At 41.1% G+C, this 22,999-nt stretch overlaps 1 protein-coding gene and 1 long non-coding RNA gene across 8 annotated transcripts in view; one reads left to right on the forward strand and one right to left on the reverse strand.

The window, feature by feature from the left end:
* Positions 1-22,999, forward strand: part of LOC148644601 (ankyrin repeat domain-containing protein SOWAHC) — a 131,095-nt gene that overhangs the window by 98,084 nt on the left and 10,012 nt on the right. For 2 of the 4 annotated variants that reach the window (XM_088613997.1, XM_088613998.1), the window contains exons 7-8: positions 3,377-7,147; positions 11,435-11,507. In XM_088613997.1, coding sequence (XP_088470123.1) covers positions 3,377-3,514 — 138 coding nt within the window. In that variant the 3' untranslated portion in view covers positions 3,515-7,147; positions 11,435-11,507. Of the gene's footprint in view, positions 1-3,376; positions 7,148-11,434; positions 11,508-11,613; positions 12,177-22,999 lie in introns of those variants that run through there. The other 2 variants (XM_088614000.1, XM_088613999.1) reach the window with 2 other exon arrangements.
* Positions 1-22,999, reverse strand: part of LOC148644602 (uncharacterized) — an 81,064-nt gene that overhangs the window by 7,548 nt on the left and 50,517 nt on the right. For 2 of the 4 annotated variants that reach the window (XR_015928701.1, XR_015928700.1), the window contains exons 3-5: positions 13,809-14,085; positions 2,426-2,652; positions 2,161-2,247 (exon numbers count right to left, since the gene is read on the reverse strand). This is a non-coding gene — a long non-coding RNA (uncharacterized LOC148644602). The remainder of the gene's footprint in view (positions 1-2,160; positions 2,248-2,425; positions 2,653-13,808; positions 14,086-22,999) is intronic. The other 2 variants (XR_015928699.1, XR_015928698.1) reach the window with 1 other exon arrangement.

The raw sequence follows: 22,999 nt of genomic DNA on the forward strand, positions 1-22,999 counted from the left end.
TGACACAGACGGTGGCACTTGACTGTAATTACACTCCTGTCACTCTCTATAATATTAGTTGCAGAGGCACCCTCCCTGATGACAGCTAATATACCTCACAAAATGAGCAGACACCACAGAACCCTGTTACATCACAGACCAGTACTTTCTCAATTGGTTTAGTTTTACAAAGACGGATTTCATTTGAGTCCTGCTATTTTTCTGTATTTTGCCCAAAATGTCCCACAGCTTCTGGCAATGCTAAAACTGATTAACTACTTTCTGTCTTTTCAATAAAAGGGAGAGAGGTTTGACTTGCTGTAGCGGTTGTTTAAAATGAAAATGTTTAAAAACGCAGAATTCATCTGTGGCATGTTTTAGTGACAAAGAGGCTTTCAGTACAGAAAAATTGGTATAGTATTAATAAAAATATCCCAGTGCTGAAAGCTTGTTTCTCTTCTCATTCTTAACTTTGTTGCCTTTGTCATACAAGTATGTGAATGCTGTCAAAATGTTGAATACTGCAATATCTTCTCTATTGTAGATCTATTAGGAATTTTGACATGCAGATTACTGTAGAATTAAAACACATCCCACCAATTCTTCTTAATAGTGATAACCCCTAGGTAGACAGCAATGAATGTACCTAATACCCCAAAGCATTATCATATGTACAATTCCTTATCGAAGCAAAGAAGATTTAATTTGTTTCAGCAAAATAAATGAGTTCAATGTCTGGCTCGTGCAGAATAATTCTTACTGAGGGATACGATAACAATTGAAACCTACCTCAGAGATATAAGAGCCTTGTAATAAACCATCCATGTACAGGTTTAGAAAACTTGTTAGTGAACTGTCCTCCTCTCTCAGCATTGCTATATACACCCATAGCAATGTGTTTCAGAGATGTTTCTGATTACTTCATACAGTTTGTTTCATTTAAGCAGACTGTGAGCACACAACGTTTACTACTGCCCTATAAACCCAAATAAATCGTTTTTCTAAAGCAGTGCGGCTGAGAGCGCGAGATACATGCATCCAGATATTTTTTTGTTTCATTCTCTCTCCTTCTTTCTCCGTGTGACTCAATGGAAGTTTTCTTTTTTAAAAGTGCACCACAATGGCAGTGTTGAAGTTTCTAAGGGGCATGTTAAAAAGGTGACAAATTCTTCCCCTCCATGAAATTCATCTTGCGATAATTTGTCTTTTTCGTGACGGCCCGGAGCTCCGCGCGAGACTGGGAATAAAGAGGGGTTGTCCTCATCACCTGCCATTTTTCTAGCCCACTTGACACCATGGGTACCCCCCCCCGGCCCTCTCCAGCAGGAGCTGTCTCTGCACTCTTAACACCACCAAATAATTGAGGTTGTCATGTCCCTTGTTCTTTGTGGGGGTTTTTTTTTTCCAACGTAAGAAAAATGCAAATACTTTATTGTAGTCATTAATTTTCCCATCCTTTTCTTTAAGCCCCTTCTCCAGTTTGATCCATTTGAAAAGGGGGACTGAAGGCAGATTTGCTACCACAAAACACCAACATCCAGGTTCCAGCCTGTGTGTGTATTGAATATGGGGGGGTGGTTGTTTGTGTGTGTGTGTGTTTGGGGGGGTGGGGGGCTCATCAGATAAAGTCTCAGGGAGGTCATCAATCACGACCGTTGACAACCATTTTGCCTTCGTTTGTTACAGATGTGAACATGCTTAATTATTTGTAGTGTAATTAGTTCATGAAATGTCAGGAAATGTCAAACTGTGTTCACAGCGCCGATTTCTGCGGCGGAGAGCACTAAGAGCAGGTGTCAGTGGGAGCTGAAGGGAAGGGATGAGGGGTGCCGCATGGGGAGGCAGGCTGGGTGAGTGAGCGCATGGCAGGCCAGGAGACTTTGCCTACTTCTGTGACAAACAAGCAACACTTTTCTGCTCTGTTTTAATCTTCTTAATTTTGTGTCAACAAGCACAATATATTAGACGTCGGTGATGAGAAGGCAATTAAAACAGCTGATCCTGATTTCAGGATACATGCACCAGAAGTATATATTTGAATTATTCTCTCCTCCTTGCTGGTTGTAAGTGCATGTTGCAATGCATTTTTTTTCTTTTTATTCCCCAGGCTTTGAATTACCTGTGCGGCTAATTCTGCTTCAGAAGCACAATGAAAGGCTTAAAAAAACAGCAGTCACATACCTCTAATTCTTTTTCAGGCTAAGATGCGATATTGTCTTGTCTCTGGTGGGAATTTCCCTGACAGGAACTCTCCATCATTGGTGTAAACTGGGAGAGAGAAAAAAAAGAAAGACTGTGTTGTGTTTTGCTTTTGTTTTCTTTTAAATTCTAATGTTATCTAGAATGCACCAGCTGTCAGAGGCACACAAAAACTGCTCCATCCCAAAAATATGGGACTTGCCATTCGTTCATTTTTATGTGTGCTGGAAATGCAACATCTCCTCACCCGCTGCATGCAGTGGACTGGAGGCCTCTGGTGTCTGTCTGTCGTTGGATGAAGAGGACCGAAGCAACAGGCTTCGTCCTGGGGGGGGGGGGGGGGGGAGTTGGCTTCACTGTGCCAGGCCTCTGCAGCAGAGGGGCAGGGGAACACACCCCAGACGTTTCTCAGACCTCCGCTGGAGCAGCTCTCTCATCCCGCTCATAGGAGCTGAAGCAGCTAAGGCATACATTCTGCAATTAACAAAAGGGGATCAAAACGAGCAGAACAGCTGAATGGCATGCAAGCATTAAAAAAGTTAGCAGTGGAAATTTGTTTGGCATGAAATCAGGCATTGAAAACACAAGAGGTTGTGCATAATATTGATTATATGATTTTCATAGCTGCTTTACACTAATATGCAATATTTAGATTATAGATAAATATATAGAACACTGTATAGATTGTTCTATAAATTGCCCTTGCATTACAAAACCAGAGGAATCCTATGTTGTGCTTGGATACATTTTGTGAATAATTCTACTTAAAAACTGCATGATTTTGCAAAGCGGGTAGGTGTATCACAATCCTTTGGAGTAATTCTGTTCGAATCAGTTAAATGTGGTAATGAGATATACCGAGAACAAACAGCTCATGTTCCTTCGTCACTAAAGGCAACATGCAGTTGCTGATTTCATTTGCACTGCTGGGAAGTTTGAGGTGTGAATGAATTTCTTCTGTTTCCACAGCTGATTTCTACCATGCACACATGCTTAGGCTGCCCTTATCTGCCTGCTGGGAGTCCTTTTGCTTTTGAGTCTGATAACAGTTGTTCAGTTGCAGCCAGCGTGGGGTCGCCGGCCATAGGAAACACTAGGTACAGCAAAGGACCCCAAGGAGGAAGTCACGGGGGGGCAGCCGTGTGATTGACAGGCCCCAGAAAGCAATCTGATGGACGGTCTCTGCTTGGCTTCCTAGACGGGGCTTCACTGGGCAGCCAAGCTCGGCCGGAAGGAGATGGCGGAGATGATGGCAGCAGCGGGCGCCGACGTCAACGCCAGATCGGTCAGTGAGGACGGGTCTCGCACCCGCTCCCCGTGGGCTGTGCTACACTGACACTTGCGCTACTACTGCACAAGCATGCGCTGGAGCAGCACGGAGACGCGCCTGCTCTGTCCTGGGCCAGCGTGGTGCTGCGCAGAGATCAGAGATTCTCTCTGCTAGTTCGGGCACCTAGCTAGGGAATAGGACACTGATATCCGCAGCGTTATCAACCATGCCCAGGCTTTCCTGCACTGTCTTTCAACAGGTGGAACACGGACATGAATTATTCCTTATTCTGCATATTAGCGTGTTCATTCAAAAGCCTTTTAAACTTGATAGCTTTCTGTGTGATATTACTTCAAATGGGGGACCTGAAGATCTAACTGCAGCAGTAAGGGCCCAGGCCAGCAGGAAACACATTTATTTTACCATCAAATAAACAAAGCAAATACAAGTTTCTCTTGTTCACCTGTTTCAGAAGGACCACACTTCCAGGTTAGGTTGTATGTAAGGAGCATGCTGTCGCAATTAGTTATGGGTGTGAATATTAACTAGCTCTCATCGTTACTCCACCTTAGACAGAGATTCCTTCAAAAATATATAGATTAGCTATGTCATGCTGTTGATAAGGGCAAACTACGGCTCTATATAAGACAGAATGAAAACTCGTAAATAAAATAGTTTGCCTCCTGTGGTGTTGTGATTGGACAAGAGGAATTTTCATACCCATAATTCATTATAAGAACAGCTACAGATGAGAGGAGGCCGTTAAGCCCATGTAACCTCTTTGGTAGCAGTTAATTGATCCAAGGATCTCATCTAGCTGTTTCTTGAAGGAAGCCAGGGCAGCAGCCTCAGCAGCTTGGCTGGTAAACTTGCTCCACACTCCCAACACTTTGGGTAAAGAAGTGCCTCCTGTTCTTGGTTTTAAATGCACTTTCACGTAGTTTCCTTTTGTGTCCTCTGGTCCATGTATCATCGTTGATTCAGAGGACGTCCACTGGGTTGACCTTGTCAGTGTTTATAAATACTTATGTCCCTTCCATATTCTTCTCTTTTCCAAGAACTGAACACTTGTAGTGTTGGACCATCCCTTAAGCCCTGAAATGTGTCTGGCTGCGGTTCTACGGACTACTTCAGGAACATCAATACCTCCTATTTATATATATATAAAATTGTATTTATATAATTGTACATTGTGTTATTAAAAATTTCAACAGTATTCTAAATTAAGCCTTATTATTGCATCACACAATTTCATCAAAACATCCCCTTGAAATTCTACACTTTTTACTCTACATCTTAACATTTTGTTGGCAATAAAATAAATTAAATGAACACATTTTATTGCTTCCCCGACATCATCTAGAAGATTTAAAAAATGTGTAAACATAAACATCCTAAGTTTTTCTAAAGTAGCTTCTTCTCGCAAAGCAGTTTCCATTTTGAATGTATAGTGTCTGATTTTACTGCCTGCCTGCATGTTCAAGCAGTGTTGAATTTCATTTAAATTGTTTTAAATTTCATGTTGCTTATTGCAGTGTTTACTAATCCTCCTTCTTCTGTATCATCTGCAAACTTGATGGGTTTACAACACCAGAACTAGTCCATTGATATAAATTAAGAAGAGTAGTGGCCCCAGTACAGATCCCTGTGGTACTCCACAGACTACATCCCCCACATGGAGTATTCCCCCCATATCTTCACTCCGTTTTCTATTTATTGACCAGTTCTCAAACCAGGCACACACATTGCCCTAAATGCCAACCACCAGAAATTTTACAATTCTTTAGAGGAACTTTATCAGAGGCGTTCTGAAAATCTAAATACACTACATCACGTGCTCTGTGTATGTTCATACATTCCTGATATTGCTTGCTCAGCTCTAACTAGCGATTATGCAAGACTTCCTTTTCTAAAACCATGTTGATTTAGAAACATGACATACCTGTCTATAACTCAAAATCTAAAAGCATGCCTCCAACATGTGTACTCAGCCTGGGCCTGCTTTTACTTAGAGAGATCCCAGAAGCTACCAGGCCTATGGTTTTCTTCCTATCTCATATTAATACACTTAATTGAAATAAGAAACTACCTAATTAATCAAATGTAACCCTTCTCTTTAAATGTATAATAACTCAAAAATTATTATACATTTTTTAAAATACCAATTTACCCTTCTGAACTCTCTCCCTTAAGGCCTATTCCATAAATAAATATAACTTCAGACCTGTGTTTACTCCACCAATTTCCACAGCAACCCCCTGCCCAATCCTGACCAATTAGTCCCAATTACAGAACTTCAATCCTCTTAAGCCCTCTTCAGTTCTTCCATTTGAATTCATTTACGCAAGGACCAATTTACGCACAGAGACAGCATCTTATCTCTCACAGCGAGAAAGCGAGTCATTTTTAGTTGAGGTAAAATAATTTAAAGGTATTGACGATATCTTCCTGCCACCATTTTTTCTTTCTCTCAAGGTGAACACTGCCTCCGCGCTTTATCACAGCCAACATATTTATTTTTTTCTTTTTATTTTATTTCATCCACTCAAACTTTTCATTTCCAAACAGATTGAGGCATCCTATTAAACAGCGTTCTTCTCCTGTGCCTCGGGCCGAGACTGGTGTTACAGTCAATAAAAATGGAAAGCTCCGCACTACCCTTTTTTTCCACCTTTTGTGTGCAAAGTGGCAGCCATGAATTTAATAGAGGGAGAATGTTGTGATTACTTAATGGTTTCCCAGACAGCCATGGCCTGGAGAATTAAATTTCGCATCTGCTTTCAAGGCGTTAATCTCTCTCCTCACATTCCGCCTGTTATGATGTGCACACAAGAGATAATGTTTAAACTGACTAAAGCAAAGTAAACCAGACAAGTCTGTTATTGGCTTTATAATTACATAATTAACTTTTTGTCTCTAATCGTTATGGAGGTAATGGTGCTGTTAAAATGGGCTTCTGCTGAGCAGAAACTAAATCAAAAATCAATAATCCATAGAATGCCATTAAGAGCTGTAGCAGCCCTTGTTGGATTCGCTGAAGGAGGTTGTCTTTTCTTCTTTTTTTTTTTGCGCTGCGAATTTCATTAGAACGCAGAATGTTATCTCATAAGCTGACTTTCAACTGATAGAAGAGAGCAGGAGTAGTGTAATCAGCTGGGTACAGTGGGGAAAAAGAAAGAGGAACAAATGTTGCCATAAATTACACCTTGCTTGTAATGCAGTTATTGTAGGGCGATTGACCTGCTCAGAATTAATTCTATTTTCCATGAACCCTCCTTATTTCTAATTTACATTACGATCATATATGTCTGAAAAATGATATCATAAAAAAGATTAATGTACTAATTACTTCTCCTCTTATCTTCCCCTCCCCGGTGCTTACACCTTTGGACCAACTCCTCACAGCATGTAAGTATGTCACTTATTTCATTGTGACAGGGGTAATGTATTTGCAAACTGTGCTATAAATACTGAAATTCAGGTTGGCTATCTCATATTCAGACAGCAGCCTTTTTGGTGCTATGCTTTTTCAAATGAATTGAGAATTGACAAACATTTTCAAAGCCAAATTACCCCAATGTCACTGTGAAATTAGGTTCCTGACCCTGCCTCTGATGTGTGCTTATTTTTCTACATATTTTCCCCTCAATTTTCATGCACGGCTATTCACTGCTGGAATTGGTGACATCTCTAAAGGGGGTGAGTAATATTTTAATACACCTGTGAAATGAGTCTGTATTTGTCATGAATATGCTAAAGGAGGGCTGTCACGCCAGACAGAGTGATATCCCCTCTGCCTCTGTGAATAAAAAAAGACGCTCACTGACTTTTACAAAGGGGCACAGGAAACAGATCTTAATCTATCAGACGGGCACATTTAACAAACAGATTTATTTATACAAACTTAGCCTTAACCACCAAGGCAACTAGTTGTTGAAAATCTGGATTTATCTCATCACAGATAAGAAGGAAAACAATGCTTAATTCATGTCGGATTTGTTTTTCCAAAACACTGGATGCCTCTTTAAAAGACATGAAACACAACCAATAATGAGCCTGAGGTCTATATGGAATGCTAGAAGTCTAAGAAACTTCATTGCATTATTTTATGTGGCCCAGATAACCCATTTATCACCTATTAATATTTCCATGCAAAAGGTCATGTGTTTCAATCTTTATTTATACAAGGTCATACAAAAAAATGTATGGTAATTAAATTGATATAATTAGTTCAGTTCTAATTGATCTTTCAACTGTCTGGTACAATTAAAGATGTTTTTACATTTATTTTTAAGAAAAAGTGGCCAGAAAAAACACTTTATTTAAAGTTGTGGACAAAGGGTCAAAAATTCATTGTGCAATATTGTAGAAAAGAATATTTGCTGCAACTCAAATTGGAGTGTTACACAAATTAGCACAAATACAAGTTTTTTTTTACATATTAAATTTATGTGTCATGTATCTGTGTTATTTCCAAAACAAAAAGGACAAAAGTGACTTTTGTACCAAATTTTCCACTAAGTTTCACTTCAAGAAGTTCAACCCTGACACTAGGGAGCACCTGCTCAGAGGGTCATTGACTGTGAAACGCAGCAATTTACCAAATGTACCAGCAGAGGTTCAAAGAACAATAAGAGGTTTATGTTTTCTGGCCAATGACTCGTTTCATATTTTAGATCAGGAACAGGGGATGCCAGTAAATTCAGGCACAGGCAGGTAGAGGGAAAGCACAATATTGACACACAGCTCCAGGTGATTTTTGTGTGTGTGTGTGTGGTGTCGATTCGTGTTCAAAACAACCTTTTGAATAAAAAAAAATTCCCTTAAACTCAGACCTTTTTCAGATTCCAGTCCCGCTCCTCAAAACCTCCTTCCAATCTAAAAGAACAAAGCTATAAATTAAGTTGTATTAGTGCTGCTGTGAATGTCAGTGTTTTCTCTTTCCCTGGGATAAGATATCCAGGATTTCTGGAGGCAAGACACCTGGCCGGAGCAGAGCGGCAGTGATTAATTTAACATGTTTAGGGTGCCATCATCACTCAGGGAAGAGCTTGGAGTTCGCATGATGGATGACGGGCAAACTAAGGGCTGATAAGACATAGCCCATGAATCTGTTCTACATCATCAGTTCCTTTGATCACTGACAGAAGTTCAGAGACGGCTCTGTGCATCTGTCCAAACAAACAAAGATCCCCTCCTCTCCCCTTCGGAGCACAATTTGCACTGAGCCACTGGGGTTCCCAGTCACTTTACTCACTCACAAAATGCCCACATTACGATAAGAGCAGGCTGAGGTTTGTCCATCTTTACTTCTTTTCTTGGTTTTTAAACTGAAAAAACAGTTCTCCTCGGCAATGACAGATTCAGTAGATAATAGATGATGCATGAAAGCTGATAGTCCTGTTGACAGCAGGGGCAGAGTCTGGGCATGGCAGCCGAGAAGCATTTACTCCGGCCTGTACAGCTGTCAGGACGAGACCAGCCCAAAAAGTTACAGCGATACTGTTGCACTTACATCATTTATCTTTTGAAGTCCCTTCCTGGTTCTCAAAGCCACTTCACTTGGAGTTTCTGGACTCTGCCTGGGGAAGGTCCTCACATAACTCAGCGAGTGTTTACATTGTTGTCATATCTGGAGTTCCTGTGCTCTCTTAATTGTGCCGATTTCACAGTACATTGCATCTGCTACTTAGGAAATTTAAAAGCAATTTGGCTTCTGCTGTACCTTGAAAGGCTGTCTTCCTGCATATACTCAATGCATATACTGTCTTCTTGTATATACTCAATCAAACACATATCTCATTTAACAAATTTCACAATAAATAGGTAGACTCAGCATGAGATTCCATTCAAATTGTGTGGATTACCTGCAACCATCTCTATTTTTTATAACATGGTTCATTTTACAGGCAAATATGATACAAGCACAAGCTTTCTAGTCTTTGATATTGACTGACTAGGCACATCAATCCAAATCAGGACTGTGCAGTTACTCGTGGCACATAGTACAGTAATAATCAATCGGCTACTAAAACAAATCTGTTTTCATTGAAGACCTTCCTGTTTATAGAATTAAATACTGTTTCTTTAAAAAGTCACAGCAGATAACTAACAAACATGCTAGATAAATTCTATTTTGTGTGGTTAAGTCTGCTAGAACGTATTTATTATTGTATTATACTTTTATAAGGACCACCGAAGGGTGTCCCCAGGCAGAGTTTTGCTAGATTGCTTGTTGCTGTTTGTCATCTTCAGAAATGCTACCTATTGGACTAATTTGTTTGACTAATGAGTGAGTTAATGAACACTCTGAATGTCACCCCTATTTTGCTACTGTCCTGCAGTCGAGGTGTTCGTATTTACAGCTATATCATCTCCCCAGCAGTGTTGGTTCCAGTGCACCTCTGCACATCAACCCACCTTGATCTCGTTTGACTTTTATGAGCCCTCTACTTTCTCTTGGTTTGAAGCTTTTGACCTTTCCCCTCATCATTAAAAGTTAAAAGCAGAGGTGAACACATAAAAGATTGGTGACCTTTTTAAAAATTGTAAAGTGTGCTGCAAGAGCAAGCTCTGAAAACACAGAGCCTTCCATGTGTACCTCTGCTTTCTACACTGTCAGACTGAAACTACAAACCCTCTGGTAGAGGAAACCCAGTTCACAGACCTTAGGAAGTTGCACAGTTCATTGTGGGCCAAGGCAAAAACAATAGAATTTTGGTATTTTATCCTAGAAAGAAGAAAATGAAACTTATATTTTGTTTAGTCAGATATTCCCAAAGCAATGCTGTGCCAAAACAGAAAATCAGACTAAATGATTGGTGGTGTGTGGCTACATTTATTATTAATCAAATCAAATGGCTAATATTGAAATATTTTTCCCTCTTACTTTTTTTTCCTTTGAAATAACGGCTACCAAATCCTGCAATTGTTTGGTAGCCAAGGAATGGCAAATTAAAATGACAGGATTTTGAAAGGTGTATCCGTGTTACTGCTTTCAAATGACAAACGTAGCCCACAGCAGGTATCGCCGCTGGACATACTGGAGAAATATTAAGATTCCTCTAGAGCACAGCAGTATGTGAAATAAAAGCCAACTGCTTCTCCTAGCAGTGCCTTTAATGGAAAACAGGGGTCTTAAGTGAAACTTCTCTGCTGTCAGCTGTCTGTTTGCCATGGTAATTGTTTTACTTGTACTCCACACTTTAATTACTACAAAATAAATAATGGATATAATATATTAATAAATGTTTAAAGGAAACAGAAAAAAAATGTTTCATGTCTCCCTACATAAATCAAAGGTAACTGCAAGTATGCCCAAAATTCATTTAAAACATTCTGAAAAACAAGTTTTCATTAAGATTTCTTAAAAAAAAACTTGGCTGATGGGAAGGTAAGATCATCACTGATTATACTGTTTAATAAAGTGATTACAGGACAGTTTCTCTGATACATACATTTTTTAATGATTCACTCATGTAAGGTCTTTGACATTTAAATACTACGTCAAAACAGTAGTTTTAAACTTCCTTGAGCAGATCAACTACATTTTACCTATAAGATAAGTTATATTTCCTTTCTGCACATGTCCCCGAGTTTCCGTTAATCCGCTGTGCTGCTTACAATTTCAGTGTTCACCTTTTACGACCTCCTCCTGCAGAAACACACCTACAAAACTGTATCCACAACCTGTGTGACCGTGTACAAAACCTCAACATCCTCCTAAGGCATGAAATCAGCTCTAAACATCAAGTGTGACAGCAAACTTGATCAATTATGTGAATGCATTTCTCCAAACAAAACTGATTTCAAAGGAAAAGCAATACATGAATAAATAATAAACTACCAAACTTGTATTGAAGTGTAACTTATGCATTGAAATATGTTGTCGTATACGTAGGGCTAAAGAGCAGTTAATTGAAGTCCTGTGTCTATCTTGTTGTAGGTTGATTGCTGCATTTTGTTTTGTTATTTTGTTTTTATCAGGGTTATACTGCACTTCATATTGCAGCTCTTCATGGACATTCTCAGATCATCCAGCTGCTCGTCAATACCTACAGTAAGTCACTGGTGTCTCCCTGTCTAATGCTCTTATGTCCCAGTGAAGCAGTAAACCCTCCCAGCCCCAAACATGAGATCTCTTTACCATAATCTCGATTTAACAGATCCTTCAAGCGCTTCATGTGAGATGTCAGCGACTGAGGATTTTGCCAAACTTATATTCAAGGGGAAAGGCAATAAATAAAAAATCGTAACCAGATGATGTTCCGCTTTTTTTTTTATCTGCCCAAGGAGAATGCCACGAGTCACATGGGATTTGATAAATAATAAAACAAAATGATTAAATGTGAATCTGTGTTTCTGAAAATTAACCAAGCAGGGTCACCCCATCTCCATGTAATATTAGACAAGTACTAGCATGTGTAAATGTGGATATCACACCCACTGGAAACTCTCCCAAGTGCAAGATGCTTTGAAGCACCAGTGAAGTATCCCAAACTCTGTACAGAAGGTCAGTCACAGAGGCCCACTCCAAACAGTGCTCTTTACTAAGAGAGCAGTAGCAGATTAATGGTCCGCAGACCTTCTTCAGATCATTAGTGGTTGGATACTAAGTGTGGAGCCTGATAATACCAAATCTTTGCAATGTGAACTTGAAAATGTTTTTTATTGTTAATTTTATGACCCATATTATTGCAAATAAAAAGTTTTGGACTTGGAAAACAAATATGGTTATCTTTGTGGTTTCCCATCAGGTTGTTAAATCCTTGATTTTTTTTAAGGGCTCCATCTTGATGGTAACTGGGCAAACTCTCCCTTTAATCAGCCCCTGCGCCCGAGTTATTTACAGCTTGTCAGGATTTGCAGTGGAACACAGGCCATGCTGGCTTTGACTGCATCTGACCCAAAGAGGTAGCACACTGAGAGGTCACGGCACTCTCCCAGTGAAACCAAATCAAAAGAATTAAGTCTCAAGGTCACTAAGAAGTCACAACCCTCGCATATGGTTGTGTAAAAATTAAAGTAATATGGAAGCTTTAAAAAAAAAACAAGAGAGAGAGAGGGGAAAATTCTGTAACAATAAGACAAGAAGTGAAATCCCATTTTGAGCGAGAACACCCAACAGCTTCCACCTATTTTATTGCAACTGTCTTTTCAGTTTGGGGACTGGATCTCCCCTTTTATTTATGTTGCTGTTGGGACTGGACTGCTCCCCCCAGGGAGGGGGAACCCACCCAGATATTTGGAGTTTCAAAATGTCATTTGCGTCATTTACACCGAGTACAAGCCAGGAGCCCCCAGGGAATCTGCAACACATCCTCCTCTCACACAATGGCCCAGCCCTGCAACCCTACTGCGCGGCCGGCCTTTCACAGCTCTCCGGCACTCAGCCACTCTTCCGAGCCGAACAGGAAACCATCCGCATCAAAGCCTACTGACTACGGCTCAGTCACTGAATCTGCAGATTGGCTGTCTCATGTAGAAGCAAAAGCATTCATTTTTTCATCTTTGTTTCTCCTGAATCTTGAGTCTTAGATATTCAAAAATTCCAACTCTGCCAGTCTGGGATTAAATCTGAGAGCCTGACTATATATAGTTACAGAAAAGGACTGTAAGCATACACAGGGTCTGGGGAGCAGCTATGAGATTTCATGCTGGGTCAAATGTTGCTTATGGATAAGGCCTTTCAGTGTGCTTTCAAACTACAAGATTGTTGGTAACGTGTGTGCAAGCCATGTATGTAACAAGCTACACAGACTTCAGGTTCTCAAATAAATACAGTACCTATGTTTCATGAAATAGAATATAATATTCTGCATTTTATATGTGTATTGCACAGCAAAAAAAGAAGATAATACTGCAGACAAAATGGACAAATAATGTCATTATGAGATATGATGGTTGTCCTAATTGAAAAACGTTATATATATATACTTCAAGCCTGCTGTCCGAGTGAAGTTCAGCATTTCCTCATCTGTTAACAAAGAGTGCAGATAAGAAGGTGTCTTTAAACTGGCCATGCCTAGAGGTGGCATCCAGGGTTTGGCAGGACTAGATATGGGTACTCTCCTCCTCTTTAATCTTTATTGCTTGATCTGGATGTAACTGGTCCATATTGACCATTCCTGCACATTACACACGAATGGCTCTAGTGTCAGAGTATGCACAGCCCTGAACCCCTTCTGTATTGTGCAGAGGCCTTCCCATAATGCAAGGGAATGCCTGTAGTTGTTCCAGACAGCATACAGCACTTGCGCTTAAGTATATTTAGCAAACATCCGCTCTGTAGAAGCATATAAAGGGAAAAGATGAATTTCCATGAAGGCTTTCTTTCAATTTCTTTAAAAGTCCTACTCACTGTTCAGCTAGGGCAGTGGCGCTGTCTCCCTCGTGCTATCGGCGGTGGTGTGAGAGTTCGCGGTGTTGCCTGGCCGTGTCCGCGCACGGGACAGCGGGGCGGAGTGTGAAGGCGTGTGGGATGAGTGAGTGGCAGAAGGCTGGTCTGGTGTGTTGTAGCAGCTTTTTCAAAGCGTCTCGTGACAGGTGGTGCCATGGAGCCTCACTGTAGCACACTGACACCAGGGCGACGCAGCGCTCGCCTATTTGTAAAGCAGGTAGGGTCCTGAAAAACGGTCCTGCTCATAACGAGAAGAAAAAGGCATTGATTTAGAGAGGCTTGCTGAGGGAAGAGAAAGGGTGGTAAGGCAAAGGAGGGGAGGGGGGGGAGACGTGTTGAGGCTTAATTCTGCAGCTTCACTGAGCAGTCAAGAGTCTTCTTAAAGTGTGACAATATGAATTAGCAATAAAGGAAGAAAGGAGGAAAAAACAGATGACAAGCCTGAAGATTTAACACCTCCTCACAAAAGATAATTCTGGTCCCCTGCAAGAACTGAAAAAAAAGAAGTGTTCATCTACTCTAATGAAGCAAGCTAAGATATGAGTCAATAGAGCAATTCATTAACAAATCTAACGAAATCCCCTGGGCGAGACCAGCAAGATGGCAGGGACAGGGGCTGTGTTTGTGAAAGCCCTCCTACAGAATAGATGCCCATATGCTGGGGGTCAGGGAGCCGGCTGGCTTTGCACTGTTTACCATTCAGCAAACACATATGGCAGTTAAGGTCACTGTTATCAGACACTTTCTCTGTACACAAAACAAAATTTCCATATGGCCCATGAAAATGGATACGCTGCGCTCTGTACCAGCTTCCCACGACTCTCTCTTTGTGATGCTGGTTGCAAGAGGGAGGGCGGGAGAGGTTAGCTTGCCAGTCAAGTGCTCTCACTGCCTTGCACGTCACTCCAATTTAGGGCAAATCTGCGTCACTTTTTTTTTCATCCTTTCTTTTATTCTTTTTTTTATCCCTTCTCCCTCTCACTTTTTTTTTCCGCTCGCACTCTCTCTTTCTCTCTCTCTCTCCTTCCCTTTCTTGCTCTCTCTCAGGCTGTTTCTTTTCAAGCACAAACGTTCATGTCAGTCTATTAGAACGTGATGGAAGTACTGATCACTGCCTCTGCATTTAAAGCCTTTTGAAACTCGGATGACCTACTGAAGAGGATTTCGAGTTGAGGGCCCTTCACATGACTCTTTCAAATCCACATAAATAAAGCTCTTTACGGGCTGAAAATGGCCTCTCAGATTTAGCACTACAGAGCCCCCTGAAAAGCCCAACACGATTGTCATGGATATTACACGACGTGAACAACAACAGGCCAAGGAGACAAGTGTCGATCCTGAACAAAACTAGACCAGACTTTTTCACAAGCTGGTCTAGGGAATGTTGACAGCCCAGTAAATAGGCTGTTTAACCCTTTGAAAATGAATAAAAGGCCCTGAAACAAATGCATTCTGATAGACTTTATACCTACTGGGACACAAAAAGTACACTAAGTCCTGCAAGGAAAGCAAGGAGGAGGAAAAAAAAGATTTGGGATGCTGGGTATATGCCTGTGCCAAACAGCTTCCACTTAAACCTTTTCATTTTTATTCCTTACAAGCTGAGATTCCTTTCTCTTGTAAAAAAAAAAAGGTTAATTTAAGCCATGGTTTGACTACTGTATTTCTTTTAGCGGGTCTCTCTTTCGAAGTGTACACAGTGCCTTTGTTCTGTGATCACTTACACTGCACATGACATGTTTTATTCAAGCATTCTTAACCTGAGCAGTGAGGGGAGCTTGATATTCAAGACACCACTAGGAGGGCAAAGTCAACCTCCTTGCCCATTCTTTTGCCCATAAAACAGATTTCATTTCATTTTTTTTTGTTGAGAGCTGAAGCTTCCTATGGCATTATTTGCAAGCACCCACATACTGCAGGCTTATAAGATGTATTTCTTTTTCAAAATGTTAATATTATTTATTCATCTCCATGCAAGAACAACGTTATGTAGGACTCAGGTGTTTTTTTCACAGATCATTTCCATGCACAGATCCCAATCAAGGGAGAGAAAGACAATTTCTCCCTCTTCATGTCTAGGGCCATACGCAAGCCTTCAGTGTCTCACAATCGTGGGACGCTGGGCTGCATTTAAGGCTGAAAAAATGCTACGAATGGGAAGAAAGAAATATCAGCAGGAGTAATTTAAAATGGTAATTTTAAATATGCAAATATTTGACTTGCTTGCTGTAATTAAACTTTGCTCTATAACAGATATTTCGCGAGCTAATTTGAGACAGGGTATGCAACAATTAAAAAGCTGTTAATTGTAAAACTGTTCAGCAATGCTAATTATTTCGCAGCTATCTGCATATTTCATTTCGGAAACTAATAACAACTCAAAGCACATGATCAAAAATGAATTTCATCAGAAAACATCAAGATGAGCGACTGATGTGACAAACGCACCGGTAGCTGAGTACTGGGTGCGGAGCAAATAGAGGCTATTTCAGATGAGCCCCAGACTGCCACCTCAGACCTAACCAATGAGCCATGCCTGCTGCAGTCTTTCTTCATTGTTTATTGTTTACTAAGTGGCCAAGAGGTGACACACACATTACACATATCTCCAGGGAGGCAGGCAGGCTCTAGTGAGTCCTACTTAGCATCTGTCTGAGATCAGGCAAGAGCTAGAGACAACAGGTGAAAAAAACTGATAGCAATAGAGGGAAAAGTCTGGCAGTTTTCTTTCCCAGGCAAAACTTCTAAGCAGCTTCCTTTTTAATGAACGCAGAAAGCATACAAAAACACTTATTTTGGGGGGTTATTAGCTGTAAAGACATCATTAATATGATCGATGCATTCTTGTATTATTTAGTACGTATTCTGCATTAGGTGAGGGATGCAGTGAAATGATTCCTTCACCTCTGGACAAACTGCACCCTCTCCCTGTTTTGACCACCCACAGGGCAGTGTGATAGTGCTGGATCGCCTCGCAGTGATCTGAGCCCGGGTGGAACTGCAGATCCAGAGCACTGGTCGGTGTCCAGTGTTGGCATCTCACACTGAGATTTATCAGAGAAGCGTAGGCGCAGCCCCCACCTGCGTGGCACACAGCAGCTCCAGTCTCACGAGCAGTGCCATGGGATCTTTAATCACCCAGTCACTTAACTTAACATCTCTGCTGAATGTTGACACCTTCTACACTACCGTTTCTCTGTGGCATTGTCTGGCACAGGATATGCGTTTGGAAATTATTGCTCAGAGGAAACAGCGCAGCCTACTGGTCCACCAACGCCACCATCCCAGTAGTGACCAGGGCCAGCCCTGCTGAAGTTCTGAGATCTAACCACATCAGGCTGCAAGGATGTAACCTTCCTGTCATGCCGGCTGCTTGGCTACCTGTGTGGCCTCATTCTTGTACTGTCAGGCTTTAATTTTTTAAGTTCAGCTAATTGATAGTAATTATCTTCTGTAGAAATAGTTAATGCCACTCTAAGGAAGAATTCTGCGTGGTTCAGCTCTCCTTGTCATTCAGAGACATTTGTGTAACGCGCGCACGCTTTCTAAAGATACGCCAGTAATTGTGCAACTTTTTCTGTTGCAGTTTATGTCAGAGAGTTTCTGTGGGAAGGTTCTGACAGTTCAGACATGTGGGGTGCATTAAGATGTCCTTGCATAGTAAAATTTCAGCGGTTATGAGCGCAGCCAATTACAGATTCTACAAATAATTGTCTCTGAGAGAAATAAAGAACGAGAAAAAAAGGAAGAGGGAAAGTGGTGTTTGGAAATGATCTGTTTTCACCCCCTTTTCAAACTGCTTCTTAATTGCTGTGTTTACACACAAGTCACATCCTGTGTCATTCACACAACACGCGGTGTTATTTTTAGGAAAAAGACGTGTTTTAATAACACAGCACACAAAGCAACAAGGATCATTATCTTATTGTGGCAAAATGTCCTTTCCAGCTGTCAGAATTTACTGGCACGCTGATATAATCATCGAAAGGTCATTTTTGTTTAAGATCTTAAAGTTAAGATGTTCAGACAGTGCTGGGTCTCTACACAGATCACACTTTTATAGCAGTGTGCATTTTTTAAACCAGGATGTGACCTGTACAAAAGAGCACAATCCCGGCCTTCTGCAGCCTGTGAGCTACTGAAGATTATACGTGTCAGATATTAATATCCAAACAGTCGGGTCAGATGCTGTCATGTCAGGTCTTCATTAAAGAGTCGCCGAAACGTCAGACTGACATAACAAATTGAGTAGCGGTCCAGGGCTCTGACTGACTGGGGCCCTGACTTACGCCACACAGTGTCAGGACAGAATGTAAAATGGGTCACACCTCTGTCATCTTTCATTTAAATATGCCGCTCGCTTCCCCTCTTTTGTTTTCACACCTCCTGCTTTTTTTCCCCTTCGATTTCTCTCCCCACTCTCCTCTCCCCGGAACGACGGTACCGGGATATTCAGATGGATTCTAGCCACCCCTGTTAGAACAGCCAACTCCCACACAGGCGGGAAAAGCTTCGGCTTGGAGAACGGAAACACGTTTCGGTGACGGGAAGGAAAATAAAATAATTCGGTCCCCCAAAAAAAACAACAAAACTCACTGTCTGGTCAGCGCAGGTGGCAGTTCCATGGGATAGAAAATCTAATTATGCTCCTGATAACAATGCTTAGTCTTTACAGTTGCTGACATAGATGTTGACAAAGGCTTATGCTGCATTTTAATAAGAAAACAAAATACAGGCAAATACCCTGGAGCCTTCCAGGTGGATCATTAACAAGACACCTAGGAGGGATGGGAGCATCAGTCGGCGCTCTGAAAGCATCACAGACCCTCACACAACTTAAACTTCTTCTGACATTTCGTTATGTCGGCGAGCGGCTGATCACCCAGGGGTCTGAGCCCCTGCGAGGGAAAAGTTCACTGACAGACAGCGAATGAGGCTGATCTTAAATGGGAATCAGGAGGAGTCAGCCTCCCTGTGTCTGACAGTCTACAGCTGGCTTGGCCTAACGAAGACAGGCCTGCTCTGCTGAACAGGAATATTAGCATCTGTATGCTTCTGTCTCATTATCACACATCTGCCCACCTTTATTCCAATGAAGCTTCTTCTGATCTGACAGCTCAACCCACTGCCAGCAAATTGATAGCACAGAATTAAGGGCACAACAATGGCTGGGGTTGCCATCTTATATTGTCCAAAGACTTGAGAAGTGTTGACATTACAGTACGTCGGAAGGCAGAGGTCAGAGATCATCCTAATCCCTGTCTCAGGGAAAGCGACTGTCTCATTAATGCCATTTGGCAATAGTGAACTGCAAAAGCATGATAATCATAATGAAACACACCATGTGTTTACTGGAGGTATCGCGTTTCCTTGCCTTTTCTCTTCTGCGTTTCATTCCTGCTCGTGTGTCTCTGCACCCCTCTCAGCGCTGACAGCAACGTGCCGCAAGATCAGCACATAATTGCGACCTGATGGCTGGTTAGCAATTAATGAAATATTGTGCTTTGATAGCATTTGCTTAAACAGCTCTGACAAAAATAACACTGTGCCCTTTTGGCAGGAAACAGCACATCAGGTAGGAGTCACAGTGTTTCTGCTCTCCTCAAGAAGCAGAGATGAATTAAGTGCAAGTTGCACGCATGTATCACCCCAGTGATTATAGAGCTGCTGAGGAAATAATCTATCAGTAATAATCCATGACTCCAGAGACCCTACGTGTGCTTTGAAAGAAAGCAATCAACATATTCAGTAGGGCCTTTATTACAGATTACAATACGAACGAGGAAAAACGAAAAACACTCATTTTGCTGTACTGAATTTATCATCGGAGGTTTTATATCAGGAAAAACACAGAAAGAAATAACACATGAAGTCTGTTTCAGGGCCTCACTTGCAACAGTTATGTTTTGGCATTGGGGACGTAGCTATCAATTCCTTTTAAATTGATAAAGAGTTCCCTAAATTTATCTCACATTAAAATAGGTGTGGAGCATGTAGTAGTTGGTTTGGAAAATGCATGGCCTGTCTCACACACAGCTGTATCACTCGCTGCCTTCACCCTGGGCTGTATTTCCTGTAAAAGCAGTACAAAAAAAAGATATTGTATGTCTAACATAAAAGGTTGTCATACATAAAGAATTTAGAAATGTAAATGTAAATTAAGCGTGTGTGTTTTTTTTCTCCCAGTTGCAGGGAGAAGAAAACATTATTTTTTTGCGAGCCTGGTGTAAAGATTATCATATCTCCATTTACATTTTATAAAAAGAAATATGTAAATGAAGATTGAGCTTCATAGGAGGCCTGGAAAGGGATATCCTGACACACAAACAAGCTGCTCGTTCTACTGTTCCAAATTGCCCTAAATTAGGATTTCTGAGGGATCCAGCTGATTGTTCAAAACAAATGAACTGAAGAGTGGAGCCACTGTTTGCAAAGGAAACCCCACAGTAATTAAAAAATGCCTCTTTATGGGGAAAAAGTGAGTGGTTTTGGCTCGCTGTATAAAAAGCCAACAAAAAGATGATATTGTCTTGTTCTCTTATTATTTCCCTGATCTCAGCATTTTATGATAGCCTGGCAAAAAGAACACAGCAGCACAAAGACCCTGAAGAGATTTATTTTGGATTCTGTTTTTTTATTTAACAAAAGAAAAAACTCGAGATTGATTAAAACCTGCTTTAAACTAACGTGCTTCATTATGAGATTGAGTGGCCCCCTGCCAAAGACACCTCTGTGAGTCACACGAGTCGATAAGACGCGCCAGCGATTGAACTGAAAGACGAAGGAGTCAAAAATGTCTGGTTTGAAAATGCGCTTTCTTTTGAAAATATGCTTTAAAAAACAACCAACCCGATATATATCTGTTTTCCTATGCATATGGCTGCAGTTGAAGGCCCGAGAGGGAGCAGAGCTGATTAGGAGGAAATGGAATGACATTGCAGCTGATTTGCTCTGTTTCATCCTGTTGAGCTTCAAACATATTGACCTCGAGTACAGGCATGGTGTTAAAATAATATGGGGTAACATAAGTAAATTCAGAGTAAGTATCCTCTGAAAACCCCCCAGAAAATAAAGTTGCCCTTGACAGCAATGTTCTAATTTAATGTAATAGCCAGACACACAGGTTTTGCGTTGAAAAATCCTATTATCGCTGCCTATATGAGGATCTGTGGACACCACCCTCTCACACAGAATTTTCCCCCACTTTACCTGATAGCACACTGCAGGCCACCTCGCAACACTAAACTATTTTTTTTTATTGTATTAAATGAAATTGTATTAGAAACACTGTCAAATGCTAGAATGTAGCAAGATTGGTTTTAAGCTAAAATAAAAAATTATGCTAGAATATAGCAAGATTTAAGCTAAACAAATTTACAACAGAATTACTCGAAACTGCAGAACAGTAAGTGGCTCAAAGGTATTTCACCATGTCAGGCTGTTTAATAGTTTAATTTCCAGTTTCTTTTTCGTGGTCATTGTCGGATCTACACCCATTCTGAGAGCAGTTGACAAGACATCACTAGATGTCCTTATTAGATGCTTTAATTAAAGGCAGACAGCGTCGATCTGCATTTGCTATTTTGAGCACGTAACGTCGCTTAGGCTCCCTGTGTTATTATTGTGCCGCGCAGTGGCCTGGGCCCATATGGGTTAATGGTGAAATTACAGCTGTTTTGCAAAAAAAATGGCAATCAAAGTGAGAGGAGCACACACTGACAACTAAGAATAGCTTATTCAGATTGGATTGGCAGGCCAGAGCTCACAATTGCAAAGTTTGAATACAGAATGAGATATTTATAAAAACAGGATCCGTTGTCATTCATTTTAAAAAGGCATTACAGACTGTCGACACTGTACAGAAAAATAGGAGACGTTGACCTTTTTACTATAGAGTTTTTTCTCTCTTGCTGCCCTCCTTTCAAATGCACATTTCCCCCCTCTTCGGCTGTATGTTATCTCAAATAATTACCCTGCGCTTCTGTCTCTCCCTGGTGACTTCTCCTGCTAAAAAAGCTACTCATTGTCGAGGAGCAGAGAGGGATTTCAGACCTGCTTCTTGTGGCCCAGCAACAGCTCTTAATTAACCACTCAGGTATTAGGAAGGCTCCCAGCCCAGCTCCTCTCCATATGGCTGGAACATGTCCATAGTGATAATCACTGAAGGAAATGTTGTATCAAAAAGAGCTCACCGAATAGAAAGCTTGTGTAAATTATTTTTAATGATTCCCCTCTGGTGAGGGCACTTATTTGTTATTTCAAACATCGGCTAGCAGGATGGAGATGTCCTTGACCTCCCTTTACCACACACTTGCCCCCTGCCCAGCACTGAAATCCAGCCCACCTGCCTTCACTCCCAGACAATGGAATAAAGCCATTGGATCAGTCCGCAAGCTGAGGTCTACCATCCAGAGACTGACGGGATGTTTTCAGTATATTACACATAGAATATATACGTACAGCGTACGTCAGTTCTGTCTGTGCATATTGAGATCATTATCTAGGTGCACGTCTGTGCAGACTTGATGCATCCCACATTCATTTAGTGATGATGACAATTACTTAATTGCATGTATTGTGCACACAACGCTCTTTGTAGTTAAAAGACGTTAAAAAAAACTCCCACATTAAAATGACATAAAAAAGCACTTTCTTGCAGAGTGTAAGAACTAGCCCTTTATTTTCCTCAGAGGCTGCCAGCTCAGTATGAGCGTCCATCCACTGACGCAGGCTGGGCAGAGGTCTGCAAAGAAGCTGCTTGTGGTCACTCTTGGCAACTGCTTGACCAAGGTCAGCCCCACTCAGGGGCGTGTTCATGCCTGGTCTTGTGCAACAGCCACTCTCGCATAACACCACCACACTGAGGCTTGCATAACAAAAAGGCACACGTAGGCTTCAATGAAAAATAAATTACAGGTCTATGGAACGACATTATCCCACCTCAGCTAGAGAGCTATATTTTATGAATCAAACCCCCATCAGTTTGTTTCTTTATTCACACCAAAATGGCCCAAATAATTTTCCACATTTTTTGTCTCTTTTTTTTCTTAACAAAAGCAAGATATACAGTATATACGGTATATATTTTCCGGGACATTTGGATGGATGGCGTTTTAATCACGAAACATTCTTTAAAACGCATTACATTTCCA

The sequence above is a fragment of the Lepisosteus platostomus genome, chromosome 20 (genome assembly GCF_059453375.1).
Source record: "Lepisosteus platostomus isolate fLepPlt1 chromosome 20, fLepPlt1.hap1, whole genome shotgun sequence".
Lineage (NCBI taxonomy): Eukaryota > Metazoa > Chordata > Actinopteri > Semionotiformes > Lepisosteidae > Lepisosteus > Lepisosteus platostomus.